A 24,854-nucleotide genomic window follows, 5' to 3' on the forward strand; every position below is an offset into this window, starting at 1 on the left:
TGTGGTGGCACTGGGGGATCTCATGTGCCTCTTTTTGGGGTGCAGGTCTTGTGCAGCAGCCTGTCCTTCAGCTTCGCATGAAAATGTTATTTTAAAGCCTTCCTCGTGCTGCAAAACCCCACTTTGGGTTCCGTTTCGGTATAAAATAATTCTCTGATCCCGGCGGGACGGTGTGGCAGCGGGAGGGCTCGGTGTGTGTCTGTGTTCTGTATCCCGCTGAGCTCCGTGCGCGGAGCGAGCCGCGGGCCCTGCCCCGGGCCCCGTTACCCGCCCGCAGGGTGGGGCCGGTCCCGCCCCGGTCCCGCTGCCCACAGCCGGGCGGGGCGGGGCGGGGCCGCTCGGGGCCGGTGTGAGCGCGGGCGGCGGCGGAGCGGGCCCGGCCTGGAGGTGAGCGCGGGGCGGCGGCTCCGGGCCGCGAACCGAACCGAACCGGGCCGGGGCCGGAGCGCGGGGAGCGGGCGCGGGGCGGGAGCTGAGGGGGCCGGAGCGGCGCTGCCGGCGAGCGGCGCCCCAGGCCGGTGGCTCGGCCCCGCCTGCGCGGCCGCGCTTCCGCCGCTGCCGGCGGTGCGGCCCCGGCCCGCGGCGCTCGTGTGGGAGCCGGGCCGGGGAACGGAACGGGGTCTGCGGGCCGCGCTCGGCCAGCGCCGGGACGAGGCGCCGGCTCGGAGGCTGCCGGGGCCTGGGGAGCGGCTTCCCCGGGGCTTAGAAAGCGCCTTCGCTGGGGCTGCCGCAGGTCCGGCCTGGGCGGCTTCGCCCCTGCCCTGCCGGGCTGCGAGTGTGAGGGCAGCCGCGCCCCGGCACGGCCCGTCCCCGGCACAGCCCGTCCCTGACCGCCTCCGTGCGGGGACCCGGGCCGGGAGCGTCCTGCCGGGCCCGGCTGCTCGGTCCGAGAGGCGCTGCTGAAGCGCCGCTCACCTGGCCGGGACCGGCCGCGGACATTCCCCGCTGTCCCCGCCCATCCTGCTCCGTCCCGGCCGGCGTGTGCAGGGAGAGCCATGGAACCCTTCGGGGCCGTGAGCTGGGACGGGCCCTAGGGGAGCCTGAGGTGCGGCTCAGGGAGAGACATCGCTCCTCTCACCATGGAGCACTCGGAATCTTCACCGTCTTCGCTGCGGTGATGGATTCCTGGTGCATCATTTGTGTCAGCTCAGTGTAGCTGTGGCTCAGGGTGGCTGTGGCTTAAAGAGTTAAGAGAGACAAGTTTGCTCTTTTGTACTTCCTTGCTGCTCCGTGTGTAGCTATTGGAATTAACACCCTGTTCACACTGCTGGGGAACTGGCCTCGCTTCAGATCTGCCTCCTGCATGGGTGAGGGATGGAGCATGGACCCTGCCATGGACCACTGACCAAAAGACACCGTGCTCAGAGGAGCTCCTTGGAAAGCCCTTGGTGTCATCCAAGTGTGCAAAGCCAGATTGAAGGGGCTAGAAGTAAACTGGTCTAGTGGAAGGTGTCCCTGCCCATGGGAGGGGGTTGGAACAAGGTGGGCTTTAAAGTTCCTTTAACCCATGCCACTCTATATTTCTATGATCTTGCATATCCTTAGATATAAGCTGCCTTTCCAGATTTGCTGGTAGCTGAAAACGCTGTCTTGCTTCTGAAAAATATGTTTATTCCATCCAAATAGAAGATGAAACTCATTGTGACTTAAAAGGTATTTTGCAAAGCACCTGGTAAAAATGAAAAGAATATACTGCTACCTAAATTTTGTTTTGTTTGCTCCTTCATTTAGGGCTGAGAGCAGCACTCATTCAGTCACTGTGCTTCAGGGAGCAGATTTAACTTTAGTCCCTGGGTCCCAATTTGTAGGAAATGATCAGGAGAAAGACTAGGTGCAAGCAAGTTCAGGGAGAGGCAATGCAAGGAAGATTTTTTTATGCCAGAACACCAGTGTTGTGGTGATATTGTATTTTAGTTTTGCATTGTTGAGGTCTTGTTGTGGCTCACTCATGGCAGGAGGCTCTTGGTTGGATGTTCTGCTCTGCCTGTAGAAATTCTGTGTTCTTGGAGCTTGCAGCCTGTCTCTAGCTCATTTTCCTCCTCCTTTCATAGTCAGCCCCTTGAACTGAAGTGTTTCCTGAGCCATGACACTGTGGGTTTTGTCCAGAAACGTCATATGTGTAGTCAGAGTACTTAAAACACCCTCTGTAGCTGTGGTGGTGAAACTGGAGAAACTGGAGATAGTGCTTGGCTTGGCTGGCACTCCTCACACATGGGGTGGTGGAGGCAGAGGGAGCAGACTGGGATATCTGGGGGTTGTCAGCAGCTCTGGTGGCACCAGTGGGGTGCCCTGGCAGGGAGCAGGATGTGCCATGGGGGGGATGCTCCACTGCTCTTCTATGCATCATGCTTCTGCACATGTGTGTTGTGCCCAGTGCTTGTTTGGCCTTTAAAAGCTGAATATTGGAAATATTTTTAGGAACATGTCATCACTGAGACGTGAGATCAAGCCCCACTGAGTTCACTTTTCCTGTTACCACCGGTGGGGAGGGACTTTGACACGTGCAGTTCCTGTTTGGTGTGACTCTGGTCTCTCCTGGCTGGTGACCAAAGCTGGAGAGTGCCCAGGAGCTCCCCCTGAGCCTGGCCTTGGGTGGCCTGCCTGCCTTCCTTGGGGCAGCAGCTGCCTCCAGCTGGAGGGGAGGCTGCTGAGGCTCTGCAGGGCTGTTCCTGCTGCTGCCTCTGCTCTTGCTGCTTGCATTTTTTTCCTTTTGAGTAACTGCAGTGTGTGTCTCTTCCAGGAGCTGTTTATTCAGGAGGGAATGAGTGCTCCTGGAGCACTAATTTTAAGAGTGGCTGGCTAATAAAGAGCCCTGTGAGGAGTGTGACTGATCCTGGGCAGCTCCAGGTGATCATGGGCTTCTGAATGCCAACAGCAAAAATTTACCATGGGATTACCTGATAAGGGACATGATAACAAGGGGATACAGGTGACCAGATCAAGCTCTGGTTTTCCTTCAGATTAGCAGTTAGCAGAAAGAGATACCCAGTTTACACCTCTGAATTTTGTTGTTAGGGTGCTTTTAAAATTTATGACCTAAAAGTTTTCCTCCTTGGCTGTGTGGCCACACGGACCAAGAAGTTCAGCCAAAGAATACACACGAAACACCCTAAGAAAAAAACTTAATGATTATTTGTCACCCAAAGCTGGGCACAGGGCAGTGTGTGCCCACTTTTAGGGTTAAGCTCATCCTTCATGCTGGGTTTGGTTTTGGGTCCCTGGTGCATGTCTAGAGTTGGGCAGTGGAGCTGGGGAAGGGTCTGGAGAGCAAGAAAGGCGAGGCACAGCTGAGGGAGCTCAGCCTGGAGAACAGGAGGCTCAGGGGGAACCTTCTTGCTCTCTGTAACTCCCTGACAGGAGGGTGCAGCCAAGTGGGGGTCAGGCTCTGCCCCCAGGGAACAAGGGGCAGCCAAGAGGAAATGGCCTCAAGCTGTGTTAGAGGACATTTACATTCAATATCAGGGAAAATTTATTCACTGAAAGGTTGGTCAGGCATTGGAACAGGCTTCCTAGGGCTGTGGTGGAGTCTCCATCCCTGAAGTGTTCAAACATGTGTGGATGGGGCACTTGGGGACATGGTTTGGTGGTGTAGGCAGTGCTGGGTTAGGGGTTGGACCTGATGATGTCAGAGACTTTTTCAGTCAAAATTATTCTGTGATTGTCACACTTTCTTGTTGCATGGGAGGCTGGTGACATCTCTGGGTGCTCTCATCTGTGCTGCTTGGTCAGGGCTCTGCAGGGGCTCAGAGGCCACACAAATCTTGTGGTGGCTGTGATTAGGTGGGGAGGCATCTTTCTGCCCTTCTGGAGTAAGTTTATCTCTACAGGGATCTACAAGTATAAAAATAAAACCCCCCAAATGTTAAAATGCACTGGGCTGCAAGCTAGGAAGACATTTGACCAGTCTTGATGTGTGTGAGAATTGAAACATAAACACCCCCAAGCAATTAGTAAGGACATCTAGGGCTGGCTTCATTCAGATCCTTGCAGTAGGCTGCCTACCTACTCTGAGCACAGAGACAAAGGAGTGTTGTCATGAGCTGCCTTTCTTCTTTTCTGACAAAACACTTTTACTAAAACAATAACCTGTCCCTCCTTTGGAGTGAAGCTGTCCCACTGCAGTACCACACACTCTTGTGTTGGCACACACTGTGGTGTTTGGGTGACTCACCCAAAAGGCCCAGGCAGCCTCCCTGTGTGCTCCTGCTGCCAAATGCTCAGTGCCAGGGGTGGGCACGGGGCAGGGGCAGTGCTGCATTCTGAGCACACAGGCCTCACCTTTGTGTGGCCCCACTGTGGTTCCCCATGCAAACGTCACCACTGCCCTGGTGGCATGGCAGAGCTGGGACAGCCTCGTGGGACATTTTTCCCATGTCAAATTAAAGATTGGCTCTGCACAGCTGCCACCAAGCTGTGACAGCAAGGCTCCTGTGTAGGAGTCAGCCTACACTCACCAGTGTCTGTAACTGAGATTTTTTCCCACTGATTTAATGTGGATATAGCACAAATTTCCTGGTGAGGTGAGGAACTGTTACCTTGTAGCAGTGCCTGATGAAGCCTCTGAGCTGCCAGCAGCTGAGGTTTTGCATGAATCATCATTTTGGGGGTGCAGGAAGTTAATAGTTCTGTTATCTCAGTGTGCAGTCAGTGGGATGGTTGGGTACCTTCTTGTCCCCAGTGCTCATGCTGCTGGTGGGAGGAGGCTCATCAGCAGAAAAACCTTGTCACAACCAAAAATGTTCATGTTGAGAGGGCAGAAGGCACAAGTTTGACTCCCATTTCTTAACCATGGTTCAGAATGGTTGGTTTTTCTTCCCAGCTCTTGGATTTTAGTCATTATAGCACGGTTTGGGTTGGAAGGGACCCTAAAGCTCATCTTGTTCCAACCTCTCCCATGGGCAGGGACACCTTCCCCTAGACCAGGTTGCTCCAAGCCCTGTCCAGAGCTTCATTAGCTTTCTTAGTGATTTTGCTAGTGGGATAAAGAATGTTAAATAAGGATTTTGTGATAGTGCTTCACTGAGTGGTATTTGTATTTCCATCCACAATGTCAGTGTAAAATCTTTCAGGCTGTAACCCTAACCCTCTATTTCCTTCCATATTTCTACAGACTCTGCTTGCTGTTGGAAGATGGGAGAGATCGAAGGAACCTACAGAGTTCTGCAGACTCCAGGCTCTCGTTTGGGTGCCCAGAAGAGCTCAGGAGTGAGCACCTTGGAGCCAGGGCAGAACCTCCTGCCTGCCATGGCCTCATCGCCCGCCAAGGCGCACGAGCGCGACCTCCCCGTCAAAATCAAGATGTTGGACAACACAGTGGAAGTTCTTGACATTGAGGTAAGAGAGATTTAAACCTGACTTCAAGCACACTGAGCCTCTGAGAATTTAAAGCTCACAAGGATGTGCCTCTGTAGAGAGCTGGGGCATTTTGAGCCATGCAGATTCCTGTTGGGATTTACCTGCTTACAAGCAGTGATAGCAGTTGCATGGCTTGTTTTTTAAAATCTTTCAAGTATAACAGATGTTTTGTGTTTTTAACAGACTTTAAATCCAAGCACATACTGTAAGGAGAGTTTTTGTTTGTTGTTTGCTTTGGGGGAGCAGCAACTGTCTCCTGCCAAAATGTTCTTGCTTCCTGAGCTGCATGCAGCTTTGTCAATTTGGCAGCTGGGAGAGCACAAGAGCTTTGCCTTAGTTACTGCTGTATATTAATTATTTTAAGGGTTTGTATCCTCTCCAAGTAAACTTGCTCTTATTTGAAAGTCTTTGATTGCCAGCATGCTTTAGGAGGGATGCACCAAAGCAGTGTCAGTTCAGTGTTTCTGAAAATGTTGATTTAAAAGTATGCTTGGGGAATTCTGCCATGAGACATAGAAGCCATGCACAAATTAGGGAGATTCTGCTTTGAAACTAGTTTTTTTTTCCTTTCAATTCTTGTTACATTTTCAGCATTAACCTCTGAGTTAAATTCTAGTTTGCCTGGGATCTGTTGTTAGAAAACAACTGTGTTGTAGTGAAGATACTCAGCTATCAGATATTCTACATTAGTATCAAACTGTCATCAGTTATTTAGAATTACCACTTGGAGCTTTAATTCATTGCACAGACTCAAAAAAGATTTTTCAAATAGAGTGAAAAAGATGGCTGTGGAACTCTGAAGAAATACTGGATTTGGGGATGTGTTCCACAGATTCTGTCCAGCTGTTCAAGTCTCAGATGTGAAATCTGTTTTTTGTTTTTTAGAGTGAGGCTGTGCCTGCATCCTTCCCGTTGAGCACAAAGTGTCTGGTGCTGCAAACCCACCCATCCCTCATGTACCACATAGAACACAAAAGCCTCTTTTTTTCCCTTTATGTTATGTTAGAATATTTTTTTACAAAATCTGCTGACTTTGGTTCTTTTGAAGGATAATTTTATTTATTTTTCCAAGTTGATGTAGATGTGCTTTTGTGTTTTGATTCAAAAAAGAAGAAAACAGCTCCAAGTAACACCCTCAGCTCTGTAATTTTGAAAGTCAGGGCAAGGCCAGGTTTCTGGGCTTTCAGCTGTTGTGCTGTATGTGTTAACCATAATTAGGAGCTGTCTTAGTTTTCTTTACCTGGAAAGCTCTCTCTGATTATGGCACCCACAGAAACACCCAAATTCAGGCACTAGCATAATTAATATTGTGCTGCTTTTCTTTATGAGATCAGTTGGAACTGAAAAACTTAAAAACCTCATGCCTGATGCTGGGAGTGATGAGGAAGAGGGGTCAGCCTTGGGTCAGCCTCAGAGCACTGAGCACAAAAAGGTCCAGAGTCAGCAGCTGTGGCATTACAGTCCAGCTAACACTGCCTCCATGGCCTTTCAGTTTTGGCTAAATAAGGTAGCAAATGATAGAAAACAGGCATGAGGTATTAAACTGTGACCATCTGCCTGCTTTCTCTGGTGAGCTGTTGGGATAGCAGGAGCTGCTGACTGCTGTTTGTTGTGGAAAATGGGAATTTTTCACTTATTATTGAGAGCAGGAATTAGGAAAAGGCAGTGACACTGCTGAATAGGTGTGTGTGCTAGCACAGTCATTTTTCAAAAAGCAATTAGAGAAACTGGTGGCCAAGCAGCTGTCCTGGAGGAGTGCAGGGTCACATTGCCAGGCCACTTGCCCATTCTCTTTGCTTTTGTAATTTTTGTCACTAGCTGTGAAAACAAGATGTGATCAGCTGGGGTTTGTGTTTGATTCAGGTCAGCTGTAGTTTGTCAGTGCAGTGGCACTCAGGCCTTTTGTCACTGCCTGCCTGGGGAGATGGGGTGATCCCAAAAGGGGTTTGGGGCTTTTTTTACCAAATGATTTTGGGCAAAAATCATTTTTCTGTCTGTAAGAGCTATGGCAAGTGACTTTTTATTGGGAAAAGTGGTGTGTCAGTGGAAGGACAGACAGACTGAGTGTAGGATCAGCTTCCCTGTGCAGTGTGGTGGGGAACCTGCTGCAGTAACCCTGTTTATTCCTCCCTGCCTAAAATGAGCCACAGGAGCATTTTTAACCATATGGGATGAACAGAGTAGCCACAGCAACAACTTAATCCATGCAGCTTTACCTGTCATCCCTTCCTTTCTCCAAGATGAGTTTAAAACTTGCTTCTCTCCTGGCAGGAGTTGGTGGTTGCCCTTTTTGGTAGCCCACTTGACTTCTTAACTTGCCAAAGAGCAAGGAAAGAGACTGACAGAGTGATGTAATGGATGGAGAGAGAACAAAATGGGAAAGAACAGTTTTTTCTTTGTGTTGTTGGTGTATCTGGAACAGTTTGCTGAAAGTTCCACATAGCTACATTTTACCACCTTTTATGTCCACTGGCTCTGTCCATTTTCTCCATCTGTTTCATAAGGTTTGATTTCTAAGTAGGAATTTTATTGATTACTAAGAGGGAATTATTCTTTAAAGTGTGTTGGGCAGAGACTTCCTCCAATGAATCTTGTTTGAATGTTAGGGGATGGAGAAATACTCAATGTTTTCTGGAGTTTAAAACAACTGAAAATGGGCTATTTATGGGTTTTCCTTTCCCTTCCAAAAGAGAAGAGAGAATGAAACATATCCATTCAAAGCTAGGCTGCAATATTCACTATTTCCACGAGTTGTTTTTTTCCCCTTTTTACAGCCAGCTTGTTTAGTCAGCTCTAATCTGGCATGTGCCATTTCATGGGTTACCTGGCCTCTTCTCTCCAAAATAAGTCCAAAGGGAGGTTTTGCAGACTGTGAGATGAATGATTGGTAAATTCAATTTAGTTCACACTTCAAAGTAATCAGGGTTTTACAGCAGAAGTTCTGCCAGCTTTCCAGATTTTCTGAAGAGATTAAACTTGGAGGCTTTCGATCAGGACAAAAATGTGGCAGACTCTTAAGTAAAAGGGTCTGGGCTGGGTTGAATTCACCAAAATGACATTTAATGGAATTGCTGCCAGCAGATGATGTTTAATATTTGGCCTGTGTGATATGTGTCATTTAGGAAATTCTTTTACATGAAATATTCTCTATGCTATGAGGAAGTGCCCCAGAAAAAGTAGTTTATATTATTATGCTTCAAGTTTACTGAATTGTTTGGGGAGAACTTGGTGCTTCTTCAATGGCATGTACTTCCTCTTCTCCTTCTGCTTGGATGTCAGATGAAATTTGGGAATCAAAAATATTTGTACAATTTATTATAGGATCTGCCTGCTTGACTCTAAGGGAAAACTTCAACTGGATATTTTTTTTTTCTTTTGTGCTAATCTTTGTTGGGTTGTTTTGAGAACAGAAGTAATTTCTTTTTAATTTTTTTGGTATGTAATGCAGTAATGAAGTTCTGCATCCCTGCCATGCTGTCTGAGGTGTCCCTCTCCCTCTGACAAGGGTGGACTCCACTGCCATTCTTGAAAACAGACTAATTAGATAAGATTACACTGTAATTTCCCTTTATTTTATTATTAATTAGTGTCCTCTCACTGCTCTTGTCTGCTTTGTTCATTGATGTACCCTGCAAAACTATTAATTACTACAAAACCAAAGTGGCTCATTCTGTACTAAATGAAAATGTGTACTTGATTACTCTGACAGTGATAGTGCCTTTGCTGGGCACTTCCTTGGCTTATTGAAATTTATAAATTGCATTAATAAAGTGCAAAGCTACTCTCCATCCTCATGTTTAGAATGGAATAGAATAACTCTGATTATTCTGGTTTCTGTGCAGTCTGCAGTTATCTGTGATTGAAAAGGTGCCATGAAAGTGGCTTCCCCTGGGATGCCCATTGTTTTTGAGCAGCCATTGGAGGCCCTGAAATCAGGAGCTGGGCTGGGGCTGCAGGAAGTTTTTGGGATGGCAGAGGAAGCAATCTGACTGCAATATCCTTCCCATGGTTTGGGGAGTGTTTCCCACTCCTGCACATGGCAAATGTTCTCTCAGCAGCAGAATTTTGGTAGCTTTGGTGCCCCAAAACTTCCATGGGGATGGTGCAGAAATGATGCAGCTTTTAACTGCTGTTATTGAGCAATTTTAAGTGAGAAACATGTGTTAAACACTGAGATAATGCTGTGGGCACTGAAAAGCACTTGCTGTGTGCCATGAGGAGCCCTGGGCACGCTGCTGGTGGCACAGGCAGCCCAGCCCAGCCCTGGCTCTGGCACTTGTGCCCTCCTGCCTTTGCCTTGCTCTCCCTGTGCCTGCTCAGACCTTCCTTGCATGAAGGCTTTCCCTTCTGTGCTGTGAAAGTATCAACAGCTTAAATATGTGAGGAGTCAAGCAAAATCCTTCCCATGGTTTGGGGAGTGTTTCCCACTCCTGCACATGGCAAATGCTGCTCTCAGTACCAGAGTTTTGGTAGCTTTAGTGCCCCAAGAACTTCCATGGGGATGGTGCAGAAATGATGCAGCTTTTACCTGCTGTTATTGAGCAATTTTAAGTGAGAAACATGTGTTAAACACTGAGATAATGCTGTGGGCTCTGAAAAGCACTTGCTGTGTGCCATGAGGAGCCCTGGGCACGCTGCTGGTGGCACAGGCAGCCCAGCCCAGCCCTGGCTCTGGCACTGGCACTTGTGCCCTCCTGCCTGTGCCTTGCTCTCTCTGTGCCTGCTCAGACCTTCCTTGCATGAAGGCTTTCCCCCTCTGTGCTGTGAAAGTATTAACAGCTTAAATATGTGAGGAGTCAAGGAATAGTCTGCTGCTGAATCCTATTAAGTGCTGTGCTGGAGGAATTGAGGTGCTGTTGGTCAGCTCACAGTGTTTTTCTTCCCTAGCCAGGAAGAAATAGTCAAAATTCCAGAAAGAATCATAGCCAGATGTTTGTCATTGCTTCAGTTTGAGTCTCCTAAATATGGCAAATAAGCTGCCTTAGGATTTATTTTTATCTGACCTCAGAAGAGAAAGTTAGTAATTCACTCTTTTAAATTTGCAATTATTACAGGCTTTAAAAAGAAGGTAACTAAAGCTTTGCATTTTGTGTGCTGTTTGATTCCACTATATATATTTTTAGGCCTGTTATTTTGTGTTTGGAAGCTGGACTTTTTTGATGCCATGTAGGAATGTGGTATGGGGTGGGGAAAGGTGAAACCACAGCCATTTTATTGACAGACATTTAGAGTGTGGGTTTTGTCCATTTTTTTTTTTTTTTTTAGGAAAAATGTGATTTTAAATTGTATAAGCCAAAATTATTATTTTACAGTTCTCTTGACCTTAGGTGTCACATTATGTGTAAAGAAATTTGAGTTGTGCTGCAATAAAGAAAAAGCAGTCTGAATATCCCTGTGCAAAAAATTGGCATCTTAAAACGCAGAAACCATTTAGGAAAATGGTGATCAAGTATTATTACAGTCCTTGAAATATTAATTTTTAATAGTTGTGAATTGAATTTATAACAGTTTGTGTGACTAGGCAGGTGTTTGTTTCTGTTTTCATAATCTGCTGATGTAGAATAGTGAAAATCAGCTGAAATCAGTCTTATGCCATTCAACCAAAATGACTGTAGGAAATGCTGTATTCTACAAAAAAACCAAGAATAAGTCCACTGGAAACCTTTTAAACCTCTTTTGGGTGTGGTGGCTCACAGATGGGCAATTCTGTAAAATACAGGGAGCCTGAAAGGGAAGAAACCCAAAAGCAAACCAAGAATCAGCCCACGAGCAGCCAAAGACAGCTACAGAAGTTCAGTGTGCTGAGAGCAGAGAAATTTTAGGTTTGTGCCTACTGGAGAAGGGGACTTAGAGCTGAGCCAGGATTTTGTGTCATGGTACTCCCAGGGTTCAGAGCACACAGACTTGGGGATGTGCATTTACCTATACAGGGTTGCAAATGCACACCTGTGGGTCAGCCCTTTCTCCCTGCAGCCAAATTCCTGTTTGGAAAGGCAGTGCTGCCTACTTGGGTAAGAGACAGACCATATATATGGAATATTTAAAAAGCTGTGCTATGGTGGCAATGCCTGGCATGAGAGGTTTTCTGTTCAAGGCTGGAGTGTTGGATATGGGAGGGGAGTGGGCTCCTCTCTCTGACTGAGCAGTCATTCATTAATAAAAACAAGAATTAGAAAAGGAAAAAACCCCAAAGCTTTGTAGGAACTCTGTTAGCACTGTCTGACACATCTTCAGCTGAAATAAAGCAGGAGAATGTTGCTGTGCCCTCAGCCCACTTGTCAGGCAGGCAGCCTGAAGCCAGGGGTGTAGGAAACCCCTGCTGGAAATGGGGAAGTTAGAAAAGCTTGGCCTTATCTAATCTGGCTTGTGGGTATTTATTAACCCATCACCACCTCTGCTCAAAGTACAGTGGGGAGTGATGTTAGGACAGCTGGGACCACTTCAGTTTTGCACAAAACAAAAGGGACTGTTGGCCTTTTCTGTAAAAATACCCAATTTGTGTTTGTCTTTTGTCCAAGGAGTCTGTCATAACTGTCTTCTAGATGTTTTAAATTATTTCCTTTGGGCAGATTTCCTCAAAGAAGTGTCAGCCTGGGGTAGCCTAACACCTTGCAGGGGAAGTGCAGTCCCTGGGTGCTGTAACTCATCTCCTAGGAGGGAAGGCTGGGAGAGCTGGGATTGTGCAGCCTGGAGAAGGAAAATCTCTGGGGAGCCCTTACTGAGGTCTTTGAGCACCTGAAGGGGCTCCAGGAGAGCTGGAGAGGGACTTGGGACAAGGTTCTGGAGTGGCAGGACACAGGGAATGGCTTCCCACTGTCAGAGGGCAGGGATGGATGGGATATTGGGAGGAATTGTTCCCTGGGAGGGTGGTTAGGCCTGGCACAGGTGCCCAGAGCAGCTGTGGCTGCCCCTGGATCCCTGGCAGTGCCCAAGGCCAGGCTGGACAGGGCTTGGAGCAACCTGGGACAGTGGGAGGTGTCCCTGCCCATGGTAAAAATTGGAATGAGATGGGTTTAAGGTCCCTTCCAACCTGACCTATTCTGTAATTGTATGAAAGGCCAGATCAAATCTGGTAAATGTGGGCATGGATGATGTTTTTGAGGCAAAAGCATAATTAAAGTTGAAAGACTTGCAATTTTAGTGAGGTGGTGTTTTAGGTTTTTTTTTTTTTTTTTTTTTTTTTTTTTTTATGAACAGAGGAAAACAGAGTATTTTCTATGTTTAAAATGACTTAAAAATATAGAGTTTTATTTATATGCATGTATGCATGTACATGCCTATGAAATGAAGCTGTGCAAGGTCCCAGGAGCAGCAGCACTCTGAGTGTGTGGGGTGGCCAGGCCTGAGGGAATGGCTGTAGGAAGGTTCAAGGGGGAAAAACTGAGATCAGTCTCCTGACTTCTCATTCCTTCTCTTTATTACCTTGTGTGAACAAAGGAGGTGCTCAGACTTTCTGCTATGGACCTGAATTTGGGATCAGCTACCCCAAAGCTGCTCCCCTCTGTGGTACTGTCACTGTTGTCACCTGGATGTTTAATTATTAACAAGCAAGAACTCTGGTGCCAAATCATCCAGCAGTACCTGTGAAACTCTGTCCAAGGATGTGGCCCAAGTTAATTAATGTGCTTCCTTCTTCCCCAGGTACTCTACAGCAGTTTTATTCTGAGTACTCCAGGTATTTCAGCACCATTTCTAAAAACTCAGGACCATTTTTTGTGTCTACATGCTCTCTGCCCAAGTATACATTTCCCAGTCTCATTCATATAATTCCCTCCCTTTTGGGAATGTCTTCCCATGTCAACCAGTTGTTGTTTTCCTACTTTCAGACATCCAGCAAGTCTAGCCACTCTGGAAAAGCTTGTTTGTTGGGTAGAGCTGGTTCAGTGCTTTGACATTGCCTTAAATGATCCTTTAAATGATCATAATTTTAAAGCTAGCCTTAATTAAATGAGCCAGAGGCTTCCATTTCTAGAATAATTTGTCTGGCTGTGGATTCTGCTTTAAAAAACCCTGACAAAACCACATCAAAAGCAACCACTGAAATCCTAGGAGAAAAAAAAAAATTGGGAGAGAGTCCTAGAATTTTATTTTTTCTCCTAAACAAAAAAAAATGCCCAGTATGGAGTGTAATAATGGAACTTTAAATAGCTCCAAGATTTTTATTTGAGTTTGTAGCTTCCATAGTTGAGTAAATGATACTTCAGTGCAGTGTGGATATGCTGTAACACAATAATTCTTTTTTCTGTAACATAATAACTTCTTCTTTTTTATAAAGAAGAACTTTCAAGATGAAAGTGAGCTCTATCTCATTTTGTGATAATGAAGCTGCATCCTGTGCTCTGGAAGCTGTTAAATGCTCTGCAGAATATTCTTGATGTGGTCTTAGTAAAGTCAGTATAGAAGGGTGGATAATATAAATGTATTTAAATTCCCTTTTCTTCACAAAGAGTTAAAAGAAAAATTGAAAGAATTGAAGCTTAAACTTATTGTTAAATGTTCAGATGATCAAAATAAAATAGTATTTAAGCAATTTGGCTGAGCACATGAAAAGAGTGTTTGACAGAGTTGTTACCTGGTGCTTGTTTTAGTGGGGAATCAGGGAGTATTTTCCTTGGAGTTACTAGTTCCTATCAGAACTGAGAAAACCAATAAAGGACTGCAAAGGAAGGCAGTTGTTTCTTGCTTTTCCAGTCTGCAGATTGAATACTGGGTATGGAGCTGTAAGGTCATCTTGTTTCAGCCATGAAAGCACAAAGTTGATGGCTGGTATTCCTCTAATACCTCCTGGTATTAGATTATTTCCTTCTTTCTAATAAAGATTCTGATGTCCACCCTGCATTCAGAAATGCAGTTTTGTTTACATGTGGCATTAATGATGATTATTAACAGGGACTTTTGAGAGTGTTTTTTCTGTCTCACGCTTCATTTGGACAGAGATCTAACAGATTACAGAAGGGTTGGAGATAAACAGAGCTATCAACTCACCAAAATGTTTGCATATTTCTGATTAAGAAAGGAAATAACAAATCTATGTTTAGCTGCAATTTGTCTATTTTTTTAATTTCTTATAAAGTGAAAAATCACTTTTTCATTAGGAAAACTTTTAAAGTGGCCTGAAGGAAAAAAACCAATAAAAATCCATGCTGAAGTGGCCTTTATTTAAATTTATTTAAACAGGGTGCTCTGTGTTGGCTGCTTGTGAGTGATGATGTCAAACCTAAACTTCTGCCTCTCATGCACATCCACTGTTAACTGGAGGAATTGCTCTCCTGACATGCAGATTTCTGATTTCTGTGACACAAAAATCCAAGGTGTTTGCTGCTGCTTGGGTCCAGTGGCTCTGCACAAGAGTTTCCATTCTATACCTCAGCTTTATTACACTTTTTTTTCCAAACTCTTGACTTTTGGACTGATTTTCCCTTCCAGTTTATCTGCTGCCAAAAGTGGATTTCCTTTTTGGAAAGTTGGAGCAAGGACAGTATGCCAGTTTTGGAAGATGAGAGTACTAGTCCTTATGAAAATATGGGGGTTTTTGGTTTTTAAATTAAAATATGTGGAAACAGAAAGTTAAGATGTCCTGGAAGACAAGTTTGGGAGGTAGAGAGGAAGCCTTGATTTTGAGCTATGATGCTGAGCTATGGTCTGCTGAAAATCCTAGGCTGAGTTTGCATTTCTCTCTTCCTAAGTTCAGACATTATGGCAGAGGGGGGATCTGCCATGTAGCAGTGATATTTGAGAAAATAGCAAATAACACTGGGCTTCATTGTCCCCCTCTGCTCTGCTCTGGTGAGATCCCATCAGGAATACATGGATCTGCTGGAGTGAGTCTGGAGAAGGCCATGGGGATGCTCCAAGGGCTGGAGCCCCTCTGCTCTGGAGCCAGGCTGAAGAGAAGGAGCCTGGACAAGAGAAAGCTCTAGGAGGACCTCAAGGTCCTAAAGGGGCTCCAGGAGAGCTGGAGAGGGACTGGGGACAAAACATGGAGTGACAGGACACAGGGAATGGCTTCCCACTGCCAGAGGGCAGGGATGGATGGCATATTGGGAAGGAATTGTTCCCTGTGAGGGTGATGAGGCCCTGGCACAGGTGTCCAGAGAAGCTGTGGCTGCCCCTGGACCCCTGGAAGTGCCCAAGGCCAGGTTGGACAGGGCTTGGAGAACTTGGGACAGAAGAAAATAGAACGTTCCTGCTCTCAGATATTTTAATTTGCATTGTATTGAATTATTCTAATTCTATCACTAATTTGGCTTTGAAATGAAGAAGGGTAGATTTAGATTAAATGTTGAGAAGAAATTCTTCCCTGTGAGAGAGGTGAGGCCCTGGCACAGGTGCCCAGAGCAGCTGTGGCTGCCCCTGGATCCCTGGCAGTGCCCAAGGCCAGGCTGGACAGGGCTTGGAGCACCTGGGACAGTGGGAGGTGTCCCTGCCCATGGCAGGGGTGGCACTGGATGAGTTTTTTTAAGGTCTCTTTCTACCCAAACCATCCTGTGATTATATTGTTCTATAAAACAAAAATAACTGCTGTTACTACTAAAAAAAAAAATATTTTATTCCTCTGTCCTAAGCACTCCTAACATTAAATATATTTATTCTTTTGATAAGGTAAAAAATAGAGATATTTCCTTGAGGCAAGAACCTTCAGCTGGGAATGGTTGTTCCTGTTTGATGCTGTCTTAGCACTGGGAGGGGTTTGGGGTTTGGTTTGGGGTTTCTCTTGCCACACAGAGCTCTCTGTGCCATGGCTGGCTGTCAGGGTACCTGCTGGCACTTGTGCAGCTTTGAGGGAGCTTTTAAAGTTTGATTTCACTATAGAAATCAATTTGAAATAAATCTATTCTACTTATCAGTCTTTTAATGGTGACTCATTAAAATTATCCACAGTACAGTTAGAGCAGGGTCACCAAGGAAAGCTGTTGTTAGCTGCCTATTTAGGTTTTTTGACCCATTTTTTCTTCTTTTTAATGTGAAATATAATATTTTAAAATTAATTTGTTTTAAAATATTTTTATGTGAAATATAATATTTTTGCCCCATTTTTTCTTCTTTTCTTGTGTGGAATACAGCAATATCAGTAGTCATTGTCTTGGCAGAAAATAAAGAGTAATTGAGAGGTTTGGAATGGAAAGTATGCTATGTTGTGAATTTGTATTGAAAGCAGGACCTTTATGAAATGCAGTCATGCAGCTACTTGCCCTGCTGTCAGAATTACAGTAATTAAGAAATTACTTCAAATATTTTGCTTTGTGCTGCTTTTATGCAAATGAAACAATGACATGGAGCTGCCCACTGTGTTACTTTCATTTCTGTTTGAAAGGATGGTTATAAATGCAATAAACAACTTGAGGAACCAAATACTCCTAGGAGGAGTTTTCCCAAAGAATTTGAGGCAAAATAATAAAAGACTGTGTTCTGTCTCAAGCTTTTGAACCTCATTTTTATTTTAAAATAAAATTAATACTGTTCTTTCAAAATGTGATATTTATCCTTTGAAGGATGCAAAATGATACTGAGCTTAAACTGAGGTTTTTCTTAGCTTTTCATTGAAAATGACACCCAAAATTACAGTTGGTAACCCAAGCAAAATTATTTTACACTTTTAACATTTGGATGGCACCTTTATAATTTAATTGGTTGCCAAGTGCTTCCAGCTCCAACCATCTAAATTTCTTCATCTCCAGTTTCTCTTGAAGGAGCATGGACTTGACAGTGGAAGGGGAGAAGTGCCAGGGATCTGTGCCATAAAACTTATTTTTTTGGGAGAGATGAAGGCAGCTAGATTGTCTTCAGGCACAGAACTTGATGGAGCCAGAAGATGTGGCTCAGTGGGAAAGGAAGAAAGCTGTGTATTAAAATCCAGTTGGGATCATTTTAATGCCTGTGTGGAACTATCCCTGCACACAGATCCCTTGATAGTGCAGCACAGTTTGGCTGTAAAACTTGTCTGATTGTCAGCAGGCATCTTTCAGGAGTGAATCCAACTGTGTCAGCTCTAACAAAAGGTGGTTGCTGGAACCAGAATTGGTTTTTTGTTTCATGAATGAGAAATCAGAGACCTGGGTCACAGGACATGTCCTGTTCAGAGGCTTCTAAAGGTTTGTACCATGGAAAGGCAAAGTGCATGTCCCATTTTCTGCACATGAGCTCGGTCAGGGTGTTGCTGCCTCAAAAGTGTTCCCTTCTGTGGGGCCTGGGAGAAGGAGGTGCACAATAGACCTTAAAAAACAAGGGTCCTGCTAGATTTGAGGATATTTGCTTCTGTAACTATTTTAAGATTCATGCACAAGTCCATTGAGGAGCAGCTGAGGGAGCTGGGGGTGCTCAGCCTGGAGAAAAGGAGACTCAGAGGTGCCCTCACCAGTCTCCCTGAAAGGTGCCTGTGCTCAGGTGGGGCTGGGCTCTCTCCAGCAGCACTGACACAAACAGAGCACACAGCCTCCAGCTGCACCAAGGGAAATTGAGATTGGATATTAGGAAAGAGTTTTTTACAGAAAGGTGATAAAGTTCTGGAATGGCTGCCCAGGAAGGTGGTGGAGTCCCCATCCCTGGGTGTGTTTAACCAAGCCTGGATGTGGCCCTGGGTGCCAGGGTTGAGTTGAGCTGTTGGGGTTGGGTTGGACTCCATGGTCTTTAAGGTCTCTTCCACCCTATTCACTCTGTGAATAGCAAGAGATGTGTTTCAGTTAAAAATTAAAAAACTTGATTGCCAAAATTCATTTCTCCAGGCATAAATGTCTCCTGTGGCAGAGTCTGTAACCTGCATGGGAAGTGTTCAGGAGGCATGACAGAAATAATGTAATTTACTGGAGATGTGGTTTATCATTACCTGTATCACCCTAATTTCGTTGTCACCATTTAAAAACAAAAACCCATACCCACAGAGTCTTCTGGAAGCACAGATTTTGGCTAAAAAAGTGCAGCTGTATTATTCTTCCCAAGAAAATGCCATCATAAAACCTGTTCAGAAAAAGAGATGAGTACTCATATTCACGTACCATGTCAGCACTCATCCTGGCATCTCTGTACATCTGCAGTCACTGAGAATTGCATCGTTTCTCCTGACTTGCAGTTTTATTTAGGGGTTTCAGCATTAGTGGCCTGAGCCAGTGTGATACCAAGAAACTTTTTGAATTATTTGTGTTTGCACCAGATGAATTCACCTGACTGAAGCTGTGGCTGCTCTTACAGGTACCATGGCTGGTGAAAGCCTGAGTGAGAGGTACAAGCCCATCTTGTGTCCTGTTTCTGCTTTTCTCTGAGGTTCCAGGGTTGCATTCAGTCAGCTTTGCTCACACCACTGCAGATACCAAAGCTATTTCAGATTTGCAGCACTGCAGGACTGTCAGACTTTCTCTATGAAATTTTAGGTTTTTTTAATATAGAGGCATTTGCACAGTTCTAAAAGCATTGACAGTTTATATCTTTTTCCTGTAAGAGGTGATTACTTTTGAATTTTTTTATTCACCTCAATCATATGAAACTTTTTCCCCAATGTTTCCCTTGTTTTTTATCTTTTAAGCCTAAAATAACACATTCTTGCCCTCAGATATTTTAATTTGCATTGTATTAAATTATTCTAATTCTATCACTAATTTGGCTTTAAAATGAAGAAGGGTAGATTGAGATGAAATGTTGAGAAGAAATTCTTCCATGTGAAATTCTTTCCTGGTGTGAGAGTAGTGAAGTCCTAGCACAGGGTGCCCAGAGAAGCTGTGTCTGCCCTGGATCCCTGGAAGTGTTTCAGGCCAGGCTGGACAGGGCTTGGAGCCACCTGGACAGTGGAAGGTGTCCCTGCCCATGGCAGGGGTTGGAACTGGATGAGTTTTAAGGTCCTTTCCTACCCAAACCATCCTGTGACTCTGTGATAATTTATTATAATGCCTAATACTTTTAAAGCAGATACTATTGTGGGTGTGTAGAGTCATGACAGAACTCTGTGCCTGCTTTGATGGGAAAATCATAGAGTCTTCCATCACTGGACTTTTCCAAATGAACCAAACCACAGTGGCATCAAGGCTGTCAGTGCATTGTGCTGGATAACCCAGTCATCCATCCAGAATGGTGCCACACCCTGTCCCACAGCTGGGGCACTGCTTTGTGGCCCAAGGTGGAGCTTGGTGGCCATGCAGGGTTTAGTGTGTTCCTGGGATGGGCTGGGACAGCCTTTTGGGGTGGCCATGCAAGGTTTTGTGTGTTGCTGGGATGGGCTGGGACAGCCTTTTGGATTCTTTGCTGGGTGATGCAGATGGGCTGATGTGTGGGTTCAGCAGTGCTGGTTTTCTCTGGTGCCTGCTGCAGTGAGAGGTGCAGAGCAAACTGAGTGACTGAACCAGCAGCCCCAAGTGTGGATGTGCTGTGGAATTCTCCTGCTCTCTCCTGTAGCTGCTTTCTGCTGCTGCTTGTGGCTTTGCCCCTAACTGGGCTCTCAGAAGGGGTTTGTGAGTGAGTTCCTTGAGGGAGATTCGTTGACAGGGTTCCCCAGGCAGTGTGGTGTGAGAGGAGGTTTGGTTGGGTTCCTGCTGTCCGCAGGCATTCCCAGCCTGGGGGTGTCCCTGGGGCTCCTGCTGTGGGGAGGAGTGAGTGAGGGTCTGTGTGCAGCAGGGTTTGGCAGCTCCTGCTCCAGCCACAGCCCTCAGCTACACAAACAAACGTGTGGGTTTACTGAGGGAGCTGCAAATAGCCCACAGCTGCTCTGCTCAGCTCTCTGCTGACCCTGCTGGCAGCAGGAGGCTGAGGGTAGGTGACCTCCAGTGGCCCCTGTCAACTTCAGTTCCTCTGCTTTTGTGAAGGATTTTTGTGTGGAGTCTTGTATATGAGATGTTTGTGTGTTACAGTGACAAGAACAATGTGAATAATCTTTGTAGTAATAGTAGCTTCTTCGAGCCAGGTCTCATTATCTCTTGGAGGTCTAGTACTCACCCAAGATAGCTCAGCTCCCTTTGGAGGCTTAAAATCAGCACGATGGCTTCTATTGCAGTGTGGAAATAAAAAGGTTTAATAAAAGGTAAAATAACAAACAGAGAAAAATCGAGCCAGGTGCAAGAGGTCCTCCTGCCCCTGGTAAAACACCTTACAAAAGGGATTAGTTTCTTTGTTCTCTTCTTTTTCTAGTAAATTGTCTAGGCAGGACTTTTTGGCTTCTGTCCAATTGGCTATCCTTAAATTGGAGCCAAAGTCCTCAAGGTCTTATGAGCTGGCTTTTTTACCAAATTGAGGAGAAAAACTTCTGGGCTTCTTTCATTTTTGAGGGGACAAAGCATAGTTTTATCACTCCATCAACAAAAGGCACATTTCTATACTTTGTGATATTTTTCTTCAGTTTATAAAGATGCCATTTGTTTTTGCTTATTCAATAATAAGAATAGATAAACAAGAATAAACTTATTCTTATTTATTCTTATTAATCTCACTGTAACTTTTTTTATTATTATTTCTTTAGTCAAAATGTTATGGCCAGACGTTATTGACAGAAGTTTACAAGCATCTGAATTTGATTGAATCAGACTACTTTGGAATTGAGTTCCAGAATATCCAGTCATATTGGGTGAGTACAGTTCCCTGACAAATCTGGGATTATAAAAAGGTTGGGTGAATGCAGTTCCTTGAGTGACAAAAATGTCTCAGTCTGCTGCAGTTTCCTGTAGTCTCCTGTGGGATTATCTCTTGGATTCTTGTAAATCTGTTTTACTCAGCAGAATGACAAGAGCTATTGAAGAAGAAGGGAGAAGAATCAGATCCTGCTTCTTGTTAAGTCTCAGAAATTGTATAAAGTTAAATAGCTGCTGATGTTCCCACTTGCAGGGACAGAAATAAAATCCTCCTTTCCTCTGAAAGGAGAAACATGAACTCAAAGTGTACTCTGCAGAGCACTTATAAAATCAAATTATGGTGTGTAATTTTGGTAGTGTTCATATTTATCTTCAGTTAATTCAGTCTTCAATTAATTTTCCTGAAGAGCCATTACAAACCTCTTTCTAATCAACAAAAACCTCAGCAGGCACAAAGGCCTGCAAGCTTTTTAAATCATTGATCTAGATCAATGCTGACACCTTTAAGCCTCCTAGTCACTTATCCTGAACCTTGCAAAGAGGACAGTGTGACTTCTAAACTAGAAAATGTTCCCCAAACTTTCCTTTAATTTTGATTTGTTTTGGTTTTTTTCAACTTTTTTCTTAATTACGTTTTTTTGGTTTTAGGACTCACATGCAGAGAATATGATGAGAATATAGGGAGTGCTAAAGGCATTATCCATGCTGCTCTTGAGCTGAGGGAATACAATAAAGCTTGTTTAGTTTCTGTTGCTTGTGCACGGTGTGCAAACTGTTCTGCAGCTAATGATGTTCTTAAAATCCTCAGCTGTCTCACAAACAGGGCAGTAAGCACCAAACATAATTGTGTTGTAACAATTTTCTCTTTGGAAGTGTGGGGAAAATAAAAGGTTGAGCTTCCAGAATATTTTGCATTGCTTTTGTGGATTCTCCTTTTACTAGAACAAAAGTCTTTCTTGTCAAATGTGCTTGTCAAAAGTGAAAAATGGTGGGAAGTTAATATTGAGTAAAAAGCCTTAAGTAGGTAGGGAAGAGTGACAGAAATAGCACAGAAGGGAAAAACCATTGGAGCTTTACATGTTCTGCAGACTTTCTGTAATTCTGCAGCCTGGCTCCTGTCAGACTGTGGGTTTTGGCATGACTCCTGCCCTCTTGGCACTGGGGCTCTGCTTTTGCTGACCTGGCTCTTCTTCTGTCCAGATGAGCTTTAAGCACAGATCAGTGGCATTTGTATTGATGCATGAGAAATGTCAATTCAAATAGAGAAATACACTTTTTGTAAAGCAAAGAATTACTGCATTGAGGAAGAAATGCTACTCATAAATTACTGCTTAATTTTAATTTCCTTTTGATGTTTTCATATTATATTAAATAAGAATGTAATTTTTTCTCTTCAATTTCAGATTTGGCTGGAACCTATGAAACCTGTTATTAAACAAGTACGGAGTAAGTAGTTTTAAAAAAGGAAGTTTTCCTTAATTTACATCTTCTTTATGTGGGTTGCTTTCACAATTACTACTTGATTTACTGGTTATGCTTCCTTGTAAAACACACATGGCAGGGGTGAGAGTGGTTCCTGCTGGGGCATGCTAACCTGACATTTTAATAGGCACTGTGTGGTGGGTGGAATGGAAACTTCCTGAGGGTAGGGTTCTTTCTCTGATAAATATCTGGGTAGGTTGGCTCAGCTGCTGCTGTATTGAAGTGAAATATAACACTTGCTGTGTTAGCTTTTGGAAGTTGTTGTGTTGTCATACCGTGGGAAGAAAAAGGAACATTTTGGCTCATTCTCATGGCAGCTCTTTCCACATGCTCAGGAGCAGCTGCCCTGGAGGAGCAGAGGTGGGGATGTCCCACCTGGGTGGGGGCTGCAGTGTCAGAGCCTCTGCCTTGGCTCTGAAATATGGCCTTTATACCACCTAAAAGGTGTTAATGTGACAGGCACTTTAAAGGCCCAAAACAGCTGAAGAATTCAGGTTGCTGCTTGGTTCTTCAGATGTTGTTGAAAGATTAGATCCAGCTTTTTGTTTTTTCTCTGTAGAACACAGTTAAGCAATTTGTTTGTTTTGTGGTTCCGATTGTAGAGGCTTTGTGGAGGAACAAGGTCAGGAGGGTGTGGTGGATTCCTACTCCTTTGCAAATCTTGATTGAAATATGTTGAAAATGAGTACTGGGAAGTAGCTTTTAGCTACTCTTCTGTCTAAAATTGGTTGCCAGAAAATATGAAATCATCAATTCTAGCTCATTTTCTAACTTTAAGGTCATGATTTTTGACTTTTGTCAACATTGTTTTTTAAGCAGAAGAACCAAGTCATCTACAAAATAGGGCTCCCTAGGGAGAATACAGAATATTTTCACTCTATTTTCCCTGCCAAAAAGATGTTGGGAGTGCTGTCTTTTTATATGCTCCTGGCTAGAAGGAATTATGTCCCAGTCAAAAGATCTGATGGATCACAGGTCTGCAGCACTACTTGGTTATTCCTTCTGTATCCTCTCCTATACCAAATAAATTGTGAAAACTTGACCTTAGACCACAGACAGCGTTCCCTGATGATACAAATATTGTTCTAAAATGGTCTAAAATCATGGGGATGTACTAAGATTTACGGCTGCTTTACAGTCTGCCACCCATATTGTGGTGTCAGTGAAACTGAAAGATTTATTTAATTTTTTTTGTTAATATTATTCTGTAAGAGATACCAGTCAGTTGTCTGGCAAATGTTCATGTTCTGAAATCAATTTTAAATTGACTAATTGACTGAAATGAATTTTCTATGTATTGGGGATTTTGTTTGCTTGTTTTTTTTTTTTTCTGTAGAATGTAATGATTTTGAATTTAAACTTCGAACTTTTAGTCCAGCTGCAGGGGAACACAGATGTTATGGGCTTTAAGGTGATTTTGCTCAAAGTTGTTGGTCAATGTTGCTGGTGATTGCTGCAGATAGACACTTCTGAGTCTTTGACATCCTCTCCAAAAAGTGAAATTCTTGGTTTACTCCCAGTTAGTTTTGGCTTTGTGACATCCGTTGAACCTTATCTTGTGTGATAAGGTTTGGAGTTTTTAAGTTAATTTCAAATGAATGCAGTCAGTTTTAGTAGTACATCTCTCCAGATGGAAGGAGTTTGGATCCAAATTTTGAGCCTCCTACCAGACACACAGTATCAGGTTGACATTTGGGTACCTTCTCTGAGGTGCTGCTACCTTATAGAATACAGAATTCTATTCACCATTCCTGCCTGGGTAATTTTTTCTCACATCCTTTTTGTTTCTTTCTCTTACTCAGATTTGGCTTCTTAAAATAAATTCTGAATATTAAGACTGGGCAAATGTTTCTTTTCCTAATTTGAGTGGAACTTATTCATAGAGGAAAGGCAAGAGTGGCTAAACAGAAAGAGGAGGGTTGTGCTGCAGAAGCAAATATGCAGTATTATGTTTTTAATTTTTTATATTTATTATCATTTGGTGTAAATGATGCTTGAAACACTTCCAAAATTGCTCCCACATTAATACTTCCCCTTGATTGGCATCAGGAATGTGCAAGACTCTTCTTAACCTTGTGAAGGTCTTCCAGAGGCTCACAGTATTTTCAGAAATTTGATGTAAAGTTTTGCTCTTTTAACTGGGATCATTAAAACTATTTATTTCCCTCACTTGGTCTGTGTCTAGAACTGTAGAATCCTTAGTCTCTGCCAAATGTGGGCTTTCTGTGTCATTATAGGGTGTTATTTCCAGCTTCCTTTCATTTCTAGATACTACACTGTAATTAGGATGTGGATTTTAGTGGCTTTTTTGTGGTTTTTTGTTGTTGTCGTTGACCAAAGCTTTGGTAATTCTGGAATTGGAGGCTGGGAGCTGCTCTTGTCACAGCTGTGATAGTCTGAGTTCTCCCAGCTACTTGTCAAAAAGCAAAGTTTGTTATTCTCTCATTAGCAAACAAGAGGATGAGTGAAGGA

At 44.1% G+C, this 24,854-nt stretch overlaps 1 protein-coding gene across 1 annotated transcript in view; it reads left to right on the plus strand.

Annotated features, from left to right (window-relative positions):
* The first annotated feature begins 311 nt into the window (after positions 1 to 311).
* The window catches only part of FARP2 (FERM, ARH/RhoGEF and pleckstrin domain protein 2), a 77,100-nt gene continuing 52,557 nt past the window's right edge, over positions 312 to 24,854 (plus strand). Inside the window, exons 1-4 of the mRNA XM_058812508.1 lie at positions 312 to 387; positions 5,111 to 5,334; positions 20,792 to 20,896; positions 22,304 to 22,346. Coding sequence (XP_058668491.1) covers positions 5,131 to 5,334; positions 20,792 to 20,896; positions 22,304 to 22,346 — 352 coding nt within the window. The 5' untranslated portion in view covers positions 312 to 387; positions 5,111 to 5,130. The remainder of the gene's footprint in view (positions 388 to 5,110; positions 5,335 to 20,791; positions 20,897 to 22,303; positions 22,347 to 24,854) is intronic.

Source organism: Ammospiza caudacuta, chromosome 11 (genome assembly GCF_027887145.1).
Source record: "Ammospiza caudacuta isolate bAmmCau1 chromosome 11, bAmmCau1.pri, whole genome shotgun sequence".
Classification (NCBI taxonomy): Eukaryota; Metazoa; Chordata; class Aves; order Passeriformes; family Passerellidae; genus Ammospiza; species Ammospiza caudacuta.